An 18,013-nucleotide genomic window follows, 5' to 3' on the forward strand; every position below is an offset into this window, starting at 1 on the left:
TTACCAAGCTCCCATTTAAATCTTTCTCTATATAAATGAAAGATAAATGACCACTTTAACACAACATATGAAGGGTAACATGAATAACTTCTTTTTCAAACTACTGTAAAGTATTATTATTAGTACATAACCCTTCCCTGGTTTCCAATAACTTATCTAAATCTTGAGCAAGAATGGTATCATACCTTTATCCCAATACTATTTTTAATAGAACCAAATCTTAGGGTAAGTGTATGTGGTTTACATTGAAATAGTTGAACACCATCATATTTAGCTTCCAACAGTGCCTCTGTGCTACACAGAAGTCACACTTCCCTGCCTCAAAAGGTGAAATTACCTGGTGGCCTACAGCCTTTCATATAAGCCAGTGGTTCTTAACCTTTTTCTAGACTCAAGGAACTATTCATTAGACATATGACACTCCTTGGAAAAAATGCCAGTTCTTAGCTTTCCATCATTTTTTTGGAATACAGAAAACTATAACAGAGCAATTGTTCTGTTGCAAAGCACTCAAAGACCACAACAGGTCAGAATGATTTTGACATTGTGGATTTGTATTTGAAATCTTTGGATTTATCTTGTGAATCATATGTATGTCCTTGCACCCCTAAAAGTGTTAATACTGTTCTACTCTTAAAAGGATCTTGGTGCCATGTCACAATATTACAGGGGTGGGCAAAATACGGCACGTGGGCTGGATCTGGCTTGCAAAGCCATTCTACCCGGCCTGCAGGGCCCCTAAAAACTGTAGAAAATTAATATTTCTCTGCCCTTGGTTCCTGTCAGAAAGGTTTTAAATTTGTAAAGGCATACCTATAGATTTTTTACACAAACTTATTTAAATACGTTTTGTATCAGGGTTGGCACTTTTTGGCCAAGGCCATGTCTACAAAAGCATTTTGATATATTTATCCTTTGAAGATTTATTTAAACTACAAGGGAATGCTATGCTATTTGTTCTGCTGGACTTTAGGGATTTCCAAATGGTCACTAATACACAGAACAAATATGCTCATGTATTAATGTAAAAAAGAAAAAAACACCTTTAGTTTTCTAGACAATAAAGCAATCCAACTGAACGTCTTTTGCCACCCAACCTGATTTATAAGGCTAAATAGTGAATATTGTATATCACCAAGGCTAGAAGAGGGCAGCCAAAACTTAAATTAAAAAGTTAATGTCTGGATTATTTTTCTTCTGAATATCTAAGACTCAGTTTCTAGCTGGTTTCCTAGGGAGTTTCAGTAGCCAGGACCAGTGCCCTTCAGGAAAGCTACCTATGCGGAAAATTCTCTTCAGTATTGTGATAAACAGGTAAAAAAGCACTCCTATCTTTTGCCTGACAGCAAAAGTCTTCTCGTTACCTGGTAACTTTGAACTCCAATTTAAAAGTGCCAAAAAAGCCACCATCTCCATAACTGAATCCTGTCCAGTTTCTCATATTCTAATTTGAATCCATCCCCACTTCATTTTCACGCAAGGATCTTTTCCAGAACTTTCTGTGATGGGGTAAAGGCAAACACAAGGAAAGGAATAAATCTTTCAAGTGGGCATACATTCAAGCTCTTCAAATCTAGGATAGCTTTGATGCTCCCTTACTGGGGAGGGGTATAATAAGGAAATGATCCCCAGGCATCTCTCCAGCCAAAGTGGGAAAAACCCTTTCAATCATTTGAGTATTTCTTATCAGAAAAGGAGAATACAAAAGTCAAAGAAGAATCAGCTACAAGAGGCCTGAATTCCTTCCCAACTATTTCTATCACCCATCAGTCTATGGGGTGGCATGTTCCTCCCACAAGGTCAGAATTATTTTATCTGCACCAAATGTAAGGTGGTGTCTATCTTGGAGGAAACTAATGAAAGGTGGGAAGCACAGGTATCCAACTGGCATGCTATCATGGAAAAGGAAGATTTCTTGAATACCAGTTATGAGAATTTGACAATGGAGGGACAAAAGGGAAAAGAGAAGTGGCAGCACGTCACTGCTTCAAGATGGAGGGTCCTAGAATTCAAGAGAAATAGAACAAAGTCAGTAACTGCTTTCAAGCACTCTGTGGTACATCAGCTGAGAAAAAGGCAGAGGTGAGAACATCAGCTGGCAAGACCCAGTAGACTCAGCAGCCTAGAGAACAGGAAGCACAGGGCCCCACAGATGTGGGCTCCAAGACAATGCACCAAGAAGTAACAGGAGAGTAGTAGTGGTTGGTGACTTCCTTCTGCAGGGAACAAAAGCACTGATATATCATCTGGATTTGGGGTCCTGGAAGGTGCACTCTCTGCCTGGAGCCCAAATTGAGAATATCAAAGAAACACTGCCAGAGCTCATCCATTCTTCAGACCCTGTCATGTAGACACCAATGATACTGAATGACAGTGAGCAGGTCAGAGGAGACTGAGTCTCTTCGCAGGAGAATTAAGGAGCTTGGAGCATAAGTGGTGCGCTCATCGATTTTTCCCATGGAAGGCCGGGGTCCAGACAGAAACAATTGCATCCTGCAAGTGAACACGTAGCTGAGATGGTGTCGACACGAAAGCTTTGGCTTCTTTGACATCATATGATGTTTTGGGGTAGAGGGCTGCTATCAAGATAGGGTCCATCTAACTGGGACTGAAAAGAAAATCTTTGGCCATCATCTGGCAAAACTAGTAAGTAGAGTGTTAACCTAGGTTCCACTAGGGATGGTGAATGAAACCCTCCAGTGACAAAAACTACCCAGAGAGGAAAGGACCAGAAGAAGCAGCTCAACTCTGGGAAACGGCAAGATAGTCACTGGACAGCAACAAGCTATGTAAAAGGGAAACAAGTAAGTAAAAATGCAAGGTACATCCAATATATGTGTACAAATGTGAGAAGTAGGGGAAATAAACAACATGAGCTAGTCATAGTCTGCAAAAAGAATTGGCTGGTATTTCAGGGACCTAGCGGGACAGCTCTTATAGCTGGAATATCAACATTGAGATTTCAGAAGGACAGGGTTGGGAGAAAAGGTGGCGTTGTCACCTTGCATGTCAAAAACACATACACTTGTTCCCTAGTTCAGAAGGAAGAAATAGCAGATTGGAACACATTTAGGTGAAGATAAAAGGTGAAAGATACAACTGATATAATGGTGGGGATTTATTATATGCCTCCAAGTGAGGAAGAGGAGGTGCATGAAGCACTCTTCGAAGAGGTGACAAAATTATCCAGAAGTTATGAGATGGTACTGATGAAAGACTTCAGTTTTCCAGAGATCTGCTGTAAGAACTATACAGCCAAACAAAATGCTGAGCCAGTTCCTAATGTTTGTGGAAGACAACTTTCTGTTCCAGAAGGCTGAGAATACAACTAGGGGATCATCTATCTTGGATCTTGTCCTGACCAATAGGGAAGGATTGGTGGAAGATATGAAGGTGATGGGAAATGTGGGAGGAAGCAATCATAATATGACAGAATTCAAAATCCTGAGATGGGAAAAACATAAGGTCAGCAAAACTAAAACACCAGATTTCAAAAAGCAGATTTCAACCAATTCAAGGAGATAGTAGGCATGGTGCCATGGGAAGACAGACTGAAGGATAAAAAAGTCTGGAAGCTTCTAAAAGGCACAATATTGGAAGCCCAACAAGGAACTGTTCCAATACAATGAAAGCACAAAAGAACGTTAAGAGACCAATGTGGCTGCACCAGGAGTTTCTAGGATGCCTCAAATGCAAAAGGAAAGTACAGAGGCAGTGGAAAGATGAGCCGGTCACTAAGGAAGCAAAGAAGGAAACAGCAAGAACCTGCAGGGACAAAATCAGGAAGGCAAAGGTAAAAAATTGAGCTGCTCCTGGTGAGGGAAACTAAGGACAACACAAAGAGGTTCTGTAAGAGTGTTGGCCAGAAAAGAAAGACCAAGAAAGCTGTGGGTCCACTGTTACATAGCCAGAATGAAGTCTGAGTAGAAGATGTAAAGAAGATGGGACAGCTCAACAGCTACCTTGCCTTAGTATTCATAAAAAATTAAGCTGCAACCAGATACCCAATAAGGATTATTTGGATATGGAAGGGGACATGCTGAGGGATGAGACAACGAAAGAACCAGTCAGAGAGCTTTTGATGGCTCTGAATTAATTCAAGTCAGCAGGGCCTGATGAAATGCATCCCAGGGTACTGAAGGGACTGGTTACCCCAGAGCCCTTGGCAATAATATTTATGAAGTTGTAGGAGACAGATGAGGTATGAGAGGACTAGAAAAAAGCCAAGATAATGTCCCTCTTTAAAAAAGGCAAAAAGAGAAAGAGGGGGGACGGGACATGACACACAACACATGGGGAACTAGAGACTGATTAGTCTCACCTTAATACCCAGGAGCATATCATAAGGAAATCCATTTGCAAGTATCTGAAGGATGAAAGGCTGATCAAAAGCAACCAGCATGGATTTACAAAGAATAAATCATGCCAAACAAACTTGATCTCCTTTGACAGAGTAACTAGTTGTGTGGATAAAGGAAATGCTGTGGGTATAATGTCTCTGGACTTCAGCAAGGCTTTTGACAAGATCCCTTGGCAATGACAAAGAAATGGGGGAAACATGGGCTTCACAAAACTATAAGGTGGATAGACAACTGGCTCAATAAATGAACCCATATGAGAATGACAGAAATTTTCAAGTAGAATCCCACAGGGGTTTGTCCTGGGCCCAGTGTTGTTCACCGTCCAGAAGCAGGCAACAAAATGATAAAAGGTTTGGAAAGTAAGTTGTATGAGGAGAGGTTGAAGGAAATAGGCATGTTCAACTTGCAGAAAAGGCACTTAAGAAAGGACATGGCAATCTTCAAAAATCTGAAGGGCTGCAAGAAAAATGAAGAATGCTTTTTCTCCCTGGCAGGGGGGCCTCCAAGTGCCAGGGCTACAAGGCCAAGGCTTACCTCTGGCTCACTTTTCTTCTGGAGCCTGGAAACTGCTTGCCACTTCCCTGCCACCCCGTTTCCCTCCCCTGTGACTTGGCATAGTGGACAGAAGAGCTGCGCGGGGATCTCCTAGTGGCTGCTTGTCCTGCCCTGACCCAGGACTGCACTGAGGAAAGCAGCAGGCCAGGAGGTGCATCACCAGGGCAGTGGTGGAGGAGGGGATGAGAAGAACCCCATGCGGCCCCACTGTTCCCAGCCACGCTGGGTTATGCCTGCATGGCTGCAGAGGCCCCGCAGGAGAGAAGCAGGGCAGGAGCTCAAGCCTGCAGCCTGTCCCAGCACAGAACTGGGGGACACAGGTCTCCCTTGCCCCCCAGGAGCTGGCCGCGCCCCTGCCCAAGCCCAAAGCAAGCAGCAGTGGGGGAGCTGGCTCTGTGCTCCTTCTGCTGCAGCTGGGCTGTTGTGGGTGGAGTGAAGGGCACCAGTGGGGGCTGGGGTATAGTGGGGGGAAAGAGGGGCACCAGCAGGGCCAGGGAGGGCCGTGGGGGTCTTTAATTTTAAAAATGGACTTCGGGGTTTTTATCAGAGAATTTGTGATTTTTTTATCAGGGAAAACCAGGATTCTTGCTGATGAGTCATTAGGCCATCAGCTATTTTCCTCTTTAACCTCATAGGCTATGGGTACTAGTCCTGCTCACCCTTCCCCCTCACTCTTTCCACCTGCCTGCCCTGCCACCTTCTGGTTTGTGCTGGGACACTGGGTGGCTTCCCTCCCCACCCCGTCCCTGCCAGACTGCAGTTATCACTGGGTTTATCAGTTAAATTATTAATAGTTTAACCTGTCACATCTCTACCTTCCAGCTCCACTTTTATATGATTTTGTCACTGGATGAAGCTGAAGGGGCATAGCTTCACAGGGATCCCAGCTTTACATATGGGTACAGGAAACAAAAAAATTTTTTGGGGTATTCATATGGATCTGGGAAAAATGCTTCTGGGACTTTTCACTTCAGATTTGTTCAAAGCACTTTCCATTGAGTTACAACACCTTCTCACTGCAATGTAGATGAGGAGGATGTTTAGACATTACTCTCTAACTTCTAATTATAATAAATATGTTAAAATTTTCTTATCCCAGTCTGACATTTAGGGCTACTTTGCTTATATCTCCAAAATATTCAGGGTCAAACAGCTCAGAGAGGCCATTAAGACTTCAGATAACTACATTTCATGCCATGACCTCAAAGTGCCTTCTCATTATTAAATAAGCATCGATAATTAGGGTTGGAAGGGACCTCAAGAGGTCATCTAGTAAAACCCCCTGCTAAAAGCAGGACCAGCTCCAATTAGATAATTCCAGCCAGGGCCTTCTCAGCCAGGCCTAAAAAACCTTCAAGGATAGAGATTCTACCACCTCTCTTGGTAACCTGTTCCAGTGCTTCACCACCTACCCAGTGAGAAAGTTTTGCCTAATATCCAACTAAAATTTCCCTTGCTGCAATTTGACCCCATTGCTCCTTGTTTTGTCATCTGTCACCACTGAGAACGGTCCAGCTCCATCCTCTTTGGAACCATCTTTCAGGTAGTTGAAGGCTGCTATTAAATCCCCCTTCAGTTTTCTCTTCTGCAAACTAAATAAACCCAGTTCTCTCTGCTTCTCCTCAGAAGTCATGTGCCCCAGCCTTGAACCATTTTTCTTGCCCTCTGCTGTACTCTCTCCAACTTGTCCACATCCTTTTTATAGTGGGAGGCCTGAAACTGGACACAATATTCCAGATGTGGCCTCACCAGTGCAGAATATAGCAGAATAATTACTTCCCTCGATCTGCTGGCAACACTCCTACCAATGCAGCCCAGTATGCTGTTAAGCCTTCTTGGCAACAAGGGCACACTGCTGACTCATATCCATCTTACCATCCACTATAACCCCCAGGTCCTTTTCTGTAGAGCTGCTTCTTAGCTAATCGGTTCCCAGCCTGTACTGGTGCATGGGATTGTTCCATTCTAAGTGCAGGACTTTGCATTTGTCCTTGCTTAACCTCATGAGATTTCTTTTGGCCCAATTCTCCAATTTGTCTAGGTCACTTTGAACTGAATTAATGTTGCCATCACTCCCCTGCTGCCAAATTTCCAGATCTGTAGGTAGTCCCCAGGGCTGGATGACATGGCCCAGACGGCTGGATTCAACCACTGATCCAGACTAAAACAGAACAGGCAAAGCATGTAAGCAAGACCAGAAAAACAGATGCTTAGTTTTGTAGATGGGGTCTTATAAAAAAAAAAAAAAAAAAGTCTATCTTATGATCACTCAGCTTTGGGTAGAAGGCTGCCTTCCAAAGGGATGACTGACCCACAGGTCAGGAGAGGAGTAAGTCGTTTGGGAGAGCGATCATCTGACTTTGATTTTGGGACTTAACATTTTGAACAATGTTAGAGAGGTGCCTAAACTTATTCCATAGTTCTCACTCAACTGTACCACATGAGTGAACAGAGATCTCAACTTTGAAAACTTTAGGAAACTTTTTGGTGATTCATTGTTCTATGCTGAACCCTGGATCCACATTACTGTTAACATAGAGAATGAAGGCTAAGGCATCTCAAGGCATGCCACTTTCCCATCTTTGGTCCTTTCACAGAGCTCTGGATTTAATATTTTAGATGAAGGAATAATGAGATCTGCTGTCCCAAAAGATTCAGACCTCAGTTCAGTTTGTTAGCCTATTTTCAATGATGGCTACGCAGGGTAGGACAAAGGTTACATTTACAGGCAAGGTAGATTTGAACCTTATAGACTAACTAAATAAAAGATGTATATTATAAGCATTTCCAAGCCTGAGCTCACTGCATCAGATGCTATCCTTTCAAGGACACTTTCTTCTCTATAAGAAAGAAGCACATGGCTTGGGGCCCAACATCACCATGAGATCTCCTCTAAAAGTATTCTTGATCATGACTGGCCGCCTTCTCTTTAGTATTCAGAAAGAAAGAAGTGATCCAGCTCTCAGGATCAGCTCAGATGCTACATTTTGCTGCCCGTGCTCTGACTGAAGCAGGCAAAAAGGTGTGGCCATCTGACACTTCAACTGTCACTGGATACATTTTGCAGAAACTACCTCTTCAGCATAAACCCAGGAGCTTAAATCTAGATGTTTAAATCAGAACTGGAAACGTACTGTCAGGGTTCAACCAATCTAGGGTGCTTGGGCACCCTGCATTCAGCCTCCAGGATTCTGACGGCTGTATTGCTGTTAACTGATCTTCTCTTCTTTGGCAATCTCTTGCAGTCAAGGATGATTCTTTTCCATGATGTTCTTATTTGTGTGTCCAAAGATGGCTGGGGTGGCCTACCTGGGATCAACAGACTCTACTGCAGCTTGGACATGTGTTTCCGTGTGGTGCAGGTGGTGCTGGATTCTTGATTTGGTCCATGACACACTGTTTCCGCCTCTCCTGCTTTTCCATCTCCTGTTGTTGTTGTGAGGTTTCAAAGTACTGAGAACCCTGCAGCAGACTCTTCTTCCATTTGGGGCAGTCCTGGGTGATAAGTCTCCCACGAGTTGACATCAATGTTTTATTTTTTTAAGCTGGCCTTGAGGACATCCCTGAAGCACTTCCTCTGTCCTCCTCTTAAGCATACACCTTGGCTGAGTTGGGAGAATAAGACTTGTACATTGTCCATGTCTCAGTTCCATACAGCAAGATAGGGATCATGACTGCTTGATAAACCATGAGCCTGGTTTCAGATCTGTTGTCATGATCTTTGAACACCTGTTTTTTCAGACGTCCAAAGGCTGCACTTGCACAACTGAGATGATGTTGGATTTCTTTGTCGTGTCAGCCTTCTGTGAGAGATGGCTTCCAAGGTACAGGAAATGCTCAGTGTTCTCCAGAGTCTCACCATGGATATGGATTACCAGAGCCTGGGGACTGTTCATTAGGACCTTGTTGGTGGAGGACCTTGGTCTTCTGAATGTTAAGTGTCAGTCCCATTCTCTTGTATGCCTTGGTAAAGATGTTGATGATTGCCTGAAGGTCTGCTTCCAAGTGAGTACACTCTACAGCATCATCAGCATACTGGAGCTCAATGATTGAGGTTGGGGTGGTCTTGGTTTTGGCTCAGTCAGCTGGGGTTAAACAGCTTACCATCCATTCAGTAGTTTAGCTCCACTCCAGCTAGAAGCTTGTTGGTGGTCAGATGCAGCAAGGAATATTGAGAAGAGTGTTGGAGCGATGATGCAGCCTCAAAGGGATTGGTGATAAATCCTTTACTGAGAACCACCACTTGCATACCATCATGGAGCAGGCAGAAAATGGTGATGCATCATGGATATCCACATTCAGTGGGCATCCATACTTCAGAAGGATCCTCCACAACACTTCTGGGCTGACAGAGTCTAAAGCTTTTGTGAGGTCAAAGAAGACCACATAGAGAGGCTTGCGTTGTTCCTGGGATACAAGTTTTAGCTGTGTTGGTCTACAGGCAAAAATACTCAGAACTCTTGGCAGAGGTTATATCTTTTATTAGACCAACTAAATAGTTGTGAAAAATGTCTTTATTTTCAAGCTTTCAGGCTCACGCGGCTCACGCATCCTTTCTCTGGCAAAGAGGAATGCACAGATTGTAACATTTCTCCCAGGTAGAAATGAAACTTCGTATACTGTATATACATTTCTACCTGGGAGAAATATTACAATCTGCGCATTCCTCTTTGCTAGAGGAAGGGTGGGTGAGCCCAAAAGCTTGAAAATAAAGACTTTTTTTTGCAATTATTTAGTTGGTCAAATAAAAATATAACTGCTGCCAAGAATTCGGAGTATTTTTATGTTGTTTCTGGCATTTCTCCTGCAGCTGGTGAGTTGTGAAGATCATATCAGTTGTGCCTCTTGATGCCCTAAATCCACACTGAGATTCCAGGGGGAGCTCTTCAGTAAGTGAAAGGAGACGGTTCAGGAGTGTTCTCGCAGTGATCTTTCTTGTGGTGGACAGCAAGGTGATCCCTCTGTAGTTTCCACAGTCAGACTTGTCTCCTTTGTTGAAGATGCCTACATGATTTCTTTTATCGTGGACTAGATGCTGCACATCAGCTTCTACATGGCTCTTGATAGAACAGGACCGTGACCCAATGGCAGAGACACCAAGATAATGGGGATCTTGTTCCACTGCAGCCTTCATCCATTTTCACAGCTGTTGAGATTCTAAAATCTTCTGCCTCCTCCATTGTTCAGGACCTGTAGAACTATGGCTGGGAGATGGGCAGGCCTATTATAGTAGCGATCTGTACTTACCATGTCATAGCACCATCAAAGGATATAAGCAGCTTTTCAGGAGGGAAAGCATTGCCACCTGCTGTCCCCACCACATCATGGTGGTGCTTCTGCCACTTGGTCTGCAACTGCTTATTCATCAGTTACCCCTACTTATTTCACAGCTAACCTTCCCTGAAGGTCATTCAACTATTTGCCATCTGTGGACACGTTAGGTAGCAGTACAGTTCTGCCCCAGAGTGTTAACCAATATATATTGTTTTAAAGAACTGCTTGCTTCACTGCATGTGACTTTGGGTACCCTGTCCCTTTGAAGAGATAAAATCTCTCTATGCCAAAAGGTAGCTTTTTGGGGGAAGAGAGGACACAAATAGCTGGGGGGAAGAGGGGGGATCATGGATCAAAAGGCCAAGTTTTGAGAATCCAAGGAGCCAAGGGCTCAGCTTGTGTAAAAGCTATACCTAGGGTGGTTTCAAGGAGTTCTTAACCATGACTGTCCTTATCTTCATTGGTGTTCACAAGTAAGGCTGGGGATCTCTGGTTGACTAGTTGGTTTCTCAAGGACCAACAATGCTCTTCAGTGATTAACAGGTCTGAACTTCCCTCCTGAGGCTGCAGAAGTGAGGGAAACCAAGCAGTGGTATAGCAAACTAAGATATGAGTAAGCACGAGGTCCAGTATTTCCAATTTTTGTTTTAGAGAGTTCAACTATTCCCTTTTTTGAAATCTCATTCAATTACATAAACATTTTGGGTGCAAAAAAGAGACCTGTCTCACCCAGATCATACACATTCTCGGCTAATGAACAAAACACTGAACTGGGATTCAGGAAACTTTGTTTCAGTTCATGGTTTTGCCACTACATTTTTGGATGACTGTTAACTAGTCATTCCATCTGCCTGAGCCTCAATTTACATATCTGCAAAATGGGGGACATTGCCACTGACTTCACTTGTAAAGCACTTCAAGGCCTATTGCTGAAAGATATATAAAAGCAATATATTATTAATATAAAGAGGTGCAAAAGGAAGCTTATTATAAAATGAACCACTCCTACGCCAGATGAAAAACATTTCTCAAGGTGCTTATAAAAGAATAACCAACACTGTCTTATTGTTACTCCATGGCATTAAACAACTTCTAAATGAAGTTATAGAAAGTATGCCATATCATCCCACTCTTTGGACTTATTTAGATTTCTTTATTATTTTGTTTGTATGTGGAAAAAAATATATCCATTTTAATGTTAGGGTATATCCTAAACTCCTACAAAAATGCGTCTTATTCTTCTAGACATTCCATGAGACAAATTAAGTAAAACACAGCAGTAAAAGGGACCAAATTTTGGTTCCACTGAAATAAACAGCAATCTTCCCATTATTTTAACAGAATGAGAATCTGGCCATTGAGGGAAGGAAACAAACTAACTGGAGGACAGAGCACTATTCTTAATTTTTACCATCTATGAAAATGCAAGAAATACTGCCCCCAAATACTTTAAGCTTATGTGTTTAACCTGACGTTCTTAAAGTTAATTTATTTTGATGCTACATACCTTAGTTCTTTTCTGAATGAGAATTTTATACAACCAAAGTATTAATGACAGAATTAAAGTGCTTAACTGCTATGAGAAAAGTAAAATGCACGTAGTGTTTTGTTCAAGTAGTGAGTGATGAACATAACAGAAAGAAAATGAAAACTGAAATAACTCCAAATACTAGGGCTGTACGAAGCCTTGGTTGCTGATTTGATTCGGTGGAGATTCGGCCTGATTCAACAGCCGAATCTCCAAATTGAATCAAATCAGGAAACCCTTTAATCTCTCCGAATCGAATTGGAACCTTCCGAATCAATTCGGAGAGATTTGATGATTTGGACATAGACACAGCTTTAAATGTTTTTTCTACATACCTCTAGGTACCAGGTGGCTCGTGAATGCTGAGATGCTGGGGACGATGGAGCATCCCATGGAAGCATGAGGGGTGGGGGTGGTGTTCCAGGTGAGCTTGGTAATGGACCCAGAAGTGGATTAGAAGCACATCCGGCCCACTTCCTGGTTTGCCACCAAGCACACAGGGCGCCCCCCCCCCCCCCCCCAACGCACCTGTGGACACTCCATCTGCCCCAACATCGCCATGTTCACGAGCCACGCCTGGTATCTCAACATATGTAGAAAAACCATTTAAAGCTGTGTCTATGGCCGAATTGCTGATTCTCCAAATCAGCATTGAATCTTCAGGTTTGGCCAAACTGAATCAGGACAATGATCCCAATCAAGCTGTCTGCGATTCAAGCCGAATCCAAATCAAATACGGCCCGTTTTGCACACCCCTACCAAATACCTATGTTATATTCATCAGGTGAAGAAAATCTTTACCATCTTTTATTGATGAGCATGGAAAAAAAGGAAAAATTCTACTTACCCTTTCCAATAGCTAGACTTCTATCCTCTGGCCATATCTAGCTCAAACTACCCTGGCCAGCTGTATTCATCTCAAATATGCTATGGGGCTTTCCTGGACTGGTAGAAGCGTAGCTGCATCTGCTATGTACAGCCTAATACATAATGCTGAGAGTCTGGTCCAGCCAGTAGTGGGCATGGCATGATAAGTCTAGTCTAGACATGACATCTGTTGCCTCCAAATTTCAGTGTTTACAGATATTTTTATATTTTCCGCATACTATAAATCCTCATATTTGTATGTGTTCAACACTGCTTTTGTTTACGTGCAGTCATGTCCATGACTCAAGAATCAAAACTTTTTTTCCCTTGCTATAAGGAAAATTCTCTACAATTTTCATCATCATGCCTGGTCATATATAGAGAAAGTCTGGAGTAATTTTACCTTATCCTGATCAACATCGGATTCTCTGTATACAATCCATTTCTGTGCGTCATCACTGTATAGAATTCTGTAGGCAGAGACGTAATAGTAGTATTCTGCTAAAGTGGATCCAGTAGTTACAATTCCTGTGAACATGAAGGTTCCATTTACATAACTGTTTTTCAACTGGATATTTGGCATTTATAGCAGCATTTTCATTCAATGTTTCAATATATGCAGCATTCATCCAACATATGCCAACTATAGATGGAGTCAAACACAATCTCTTTATTGGGTCAATCTGTATTTTAAAGGCTTGTCTTAAAACAGAAGGATCTGTAATTTATTCATTTAGTGACTGTGACTTTGTACGTATTTTAAATAACTTCTGTTTTAATTATAAACATACATTTTCTAAACATTTTTTTTCTTTCCATTCTTTGATGGAGTCAGTCTGCTGTGTTTGGCCTTGGCACACTTGAGCTCTTGATATACTAAAACAAGACAAAACACCATGATTTTTGACTTTACAGATATCAACAACACTGAAAAGATCCAAGCTTTCTTGAGCTTGGGTGCTTCTGAATTATAAATGGACTTGCATAAGACAGGTATTTTATAGAAAGTATTAATATAGAAAGGAGATTAAAATAAGTGTAAGATTAAAATAATCAACTGCAGCCAGACAAAAGATAGTATTTGTATGGATATTAATTAGACATGGGGCAGGCAAAATACGGCCCGTGGGCCACATCGGGCCCCCAGGCCATTCTATCTGGCCGTGCAGCCAGGAACCATGCACTGCTGGACTGGCAGGCAGGTGGTGGCAGCAGCAGGCAGGAAGGAAGGAAGGGAAGCAGCAGGGGAAGGCAGCAGCGACAGGTGGGGAGGGGAAGTGGCAGCGAGTGGGCGGGTGGGCAAGAGCACTGGGCCTGTGACAGTGTCCTTGGGCCAGGGCCAGCAGGGGCCCAGGCTGGGGCAGCAGGAGTGCAGAGCCCAGGCTGACAGGGGCCAGCTACACCCCTCCCTTTCCTGGTAGCCCAGCCACGTGCAGTCCTGGGGCACATTGGGACTGTGCACCCTTGGGGGTTTCCACCTGCCACAGGCCGCCAGTGCCCCGAGGCCTCGCTGCCTGCTGCTGCCACTGGTCGCAGGGGCCGTACGCAAAGAGGGAGCGGGGCATGTCTGTGGAGGAGGTCCTACATACATGTCACCGTACACATATACCCACAGCCCCCCTTGCACTGCCATACACACGCATCCACACCCCAGACCCTTCCCCTCAACACACGCCACAACTCCCAGCCACCCTCCCTCCACACACTTACAGTTAGTCACAAACCCCACACACACATCTACCCATATAGCCATACACAAGTACCCACATACACACACACACACACACCCACAGCTCTCACAAACCCTGTACCCACCCACCCATATTCCCCACACCCCTCCATACCTGCCCACAATATATAGAAGTAAGACTTCATTTTAAGCAATCACCTTTATGTACACACTACACAAACACGCAGATCAGGACAAAATTTTTTTTTTAAATCAAATTAATGTATGTTATTTGATTTTTAAAATATATATACATATATTTTCCGGTGCCAAGATGGCAAATCCCCTTGCCAAAAAGAGTACTCCTGGGGGCAATGGGAGGGGCTTCTGGTGACAAAGGTCAGGGGGCAGGACTTCTGGGTCCAAGATGGTGACCAGGGGGCGGGGCTACCCTTGCCGCCCTCAACAGCTTGCCAAAACTTATTAAGCAGCCCTCCAGTCAAAATAATCACCTGCCCCTGAATTAGACTGTACTGAGACACAGAATGGAAGAAAGCCAGCCTACAGCCATTAACAGTATAAGTAGTTGAATTTACACATTCTACTTTTGAGAAGTGAGAGACCAAACTGGTTAACACACAATAATTATGGATCGTCTTCTTGACTCTCTGGGTAATGAAGACAATGTCTACTCTGTCTAAAACTAACTCACTTTCTGCATGCAAAAGACTGCACACACACAGACATGAACATACTCATTAAGAACAAGGTGAAACAGTTTGAAGAGTTAATGCAGAAGAAATGGAAGTGAATGGCACCTAGAATGCAACTGCTGGTTTCATACAGAACACTACCACCTACTGAAGCACAGACCATAACCTCATCAGCTTCCAAAAATAGAAAGAAAACTAGCCCTGGTGAAACTGGCAAAACAGCAGATAATAATCTTTCTACACAAACACAGGTTACTAAAGACCAAACAGTCTTAAAGAACTGCACAAGAGTTTCTCTCACAGACCACTGTTAACTTACCCTATACATATCTACTTAAAAGGACAACATACAAAACAACAGGGACAATTGTATGGGTAACCCCCCTCCACAAAACCCCAACTATGGTGTACTTACATAAGGAAACTCAGTGGTTACGATGTGCAAGCCCACTACAAAATCTTGGGAAAACTCCTAAGACGCTATGATGGCCAGAGGCTATTCTCCAGTTGACCCAAACTGTCATCTCTATGCAAGATGGTTTGTTAGTTGATCTGTGCTCCTATTTACACCAAATACAGGCTTACTGCTCTGAATACTGAACAACAGTGCCATCTGGTGAAACTAGAAAACTTATTGCACCAGTAAAGTTGTAAAGTTGACAAGCATCCAACTCAATGAGACCTCCAAGAAAGCAATATATAGTTAGTCCTATTAAATATTCTTAACAGTTAAGCATTGTGAAAGTTGCTGCCAATCATGTTAGCAATTTTCTCCAAATTTTCAAAGTTGGTGTTGTTGCTCTTACCAGCCATATTAAAAAATGAAAAACTTTGAAGCACATAGAGATGAAAGTAGACACTAGACATATGACCGTTGACAGTGAGCACATGTATAGACATTAATTAGATGCACTGTATATGCGAGTAGCAGCTACTCTCTCTACAGCCACATGACTGCACACCATTAAAATGAGAAGAGTGCATTCATTCTGTTCTCTCCAACACTGGAAGTACAGATGCAGCACATCAACTCTGAGAGTGAGAGGAAGGAGATTTAAAAAAAAGATAAATGAAGATATTATGCACCCCAAAGCATGAAGTTATAAATGATTACACAATGGTGAACATGTTATACTTTTTGAAAGATAGGTATTACAACTTCACCCTGTACTTGGCGTCCTGTGCAGTGAAAGGACATACTATATATACTTATTCGACTGGAATTAGAAATGGATTCAAGAGACAGGACAAGTACTACCAAAAGAATACATGGAGTAATACACGAGATATATAAATGTGAATAATATATAGAGTTGCAGAGAAGTGCACAGCCTTGTAAAGAAAAACACAACTCCCCCCCCAAGAGTTTTATAATTTACGTTAGACAACTGGGAAAATTTACAAGATACATGAAGAAAGGAGAGAATGGAAAAAGAAAAAAGCATTTGGGTGAGAAGTTACAAAAGAAAATCCTGCTCCAGGGAAGACAACCATTTTGTAGTAGTTGTTGTGTTTTTGACAACTTTAATATAAGTAGGGGTGAATGATAGCAGCCAGAGTTAAGATCAGTGAGAGAATCATAGAATCGAAGGACCAGAAGGGACCTGTAAGATCATCAAGGCAACTCCCCTGCCATGAGCAGGAGGTCAAACAGGACTCAAAGGAGCTCAGCAATGTACTTGTCCAGTCTCCTCTTGAACACCTCCAAGGATGGCGACTGCATTACCTTTGCTGGGAGTGTGTTCCAGATTCTAGATACCCTTACAGAGAAAAAGTTTTTCCTTATGTCCAGCCTAAATTTTTCCTCAACCAGCTTGTGCCCATTGGACCTCATCCTCCCAAGGAGTGCCTTTCTGAAGAGTTGCTCCCCTAGATCTTGGTGTTCACCCTTAACTTACTTGTAGGTAGCTATCAGGTCACCTCTCAGTCTTCTCTTGCTCAGACTGAACAAACCCAGTTCCTGGAGTCTCTCTTCATGGGGCCTAACCTCCAGCCTCCTAATCATGCAGGTGGCCCTCTTCTGTACCCTTTTGAGCTTATCCACATCCTTTCTGAAGTGAGGTGCCCAGAACTGGACACAGTACTCCAGCTGTGGCCTCAGCAACACTGAATAGAGGGGAAGAAGCACCTCTCTGGATCCGTTTGCAACACATCGGCGGATACACACCAGAGTTCTATTTGCCCTGCTGGCAACTTCATCGCACTGTTGGCTCATATTCATCTTCTGATCGATTGTCACTCCCAGATGCAGTGTCAGCCAGTGGACCACCACCCATCATATAGTTGTGGTGAAGGTTCTTCCTATCCAGATGAAGAACCCTGCACTTGTTCCTATTGAACCTTATCTGATTACGTTCAGCCCATAGGACCAGTCTGGCAAGGTCATCCTGGATACTTACCCTATCCTCAGATGTGCCTGCATTTCCCCACAGCCTAGTGTCGTCTGCAGACTTAATCATTGAACTTTCCACCCCCTCATCCAAGTCATTGATAAAGATGTTAAAGGGCACAGCCCAAGCACTGACCCCTGGGGGACACCACTGGAGATGGCCCTTCAGGATGAGGCCATCCCACCAATTACAACTCTTTGGGATCAGCCTCTGAGCCAACTGCCAGCCCACCTTACTGTAGACTGGTCTAGGCCAGCACCCTCCAGCTCAACTGAAAGAATCTCATGCGAAACAGTATCAAAGGCCTTGCTGAAATCTAGGTAAATGATCTCAACTTTATGTCCCTTGTCTAGCTGATTAGTTACCTGGTCATAAAAGGACACCAGGTTTCTTAGGCATGACCTACTCTCAACAAAGCCATGCTGATTGCTTCTTAATACCCCACCAGTTACAAGCTTGTGGTTGATGGCCTTCTTGACAATTTTTTCAAAGATTTTTCTGAGAACTGTGTCACAACCCAAAGTTGTGATTTTTTGTTTGTGTGTGTGCTTCGGCACTGCTAAATTATTTCCCGCCAAATTTGTCGCTTTCTTTGCACGGTAGAGCTCTCTGGTGCAACGGGGGATTTCCCGCCAAATTACAGCTTCTTTGCAGTG

At 43.2% G+C, this 18,013-nt stretch overlaps 1 protein-coding gene across 1 annotated transcript in view; it reads right to left on the bottom strand.

The window, feature by feature from the left end:
* The window catches only part of DCBLD2 (discoidin, CUB and LCCL domain containing 2), a 97,345-nt gene that overhangs the window by 22,933 nt on the left and 56,399 nt on the right, over positions 1-18,013 (bottom strand). Inside the window, exon 9 of the mRNA XM_014603890.3 lies at positions 12,989-13,113. Within this exon, the coding sequence (XP_014459376.2) occupies positions 12,989-13,113 (125 nt within the window). The remainder of the gene's footprint in view (positions 1-12,988; positions 13,114-18,013) is intronic.

The sequence above is a fragment of the Alligator mississippiensis genome, chromosome 1 (assembly GCF_030867095.1).
Source record: "Alligator mississippiensis isolate rAllMis1 chromosome 1, rAllMis1, whole genome shotgun sequence".
Lineage (NCBI taxonomy): Eukaryota > Metazoa > Chordata > Crocodylia > Alligatoridae > Alligator > Alligator mississippiensis.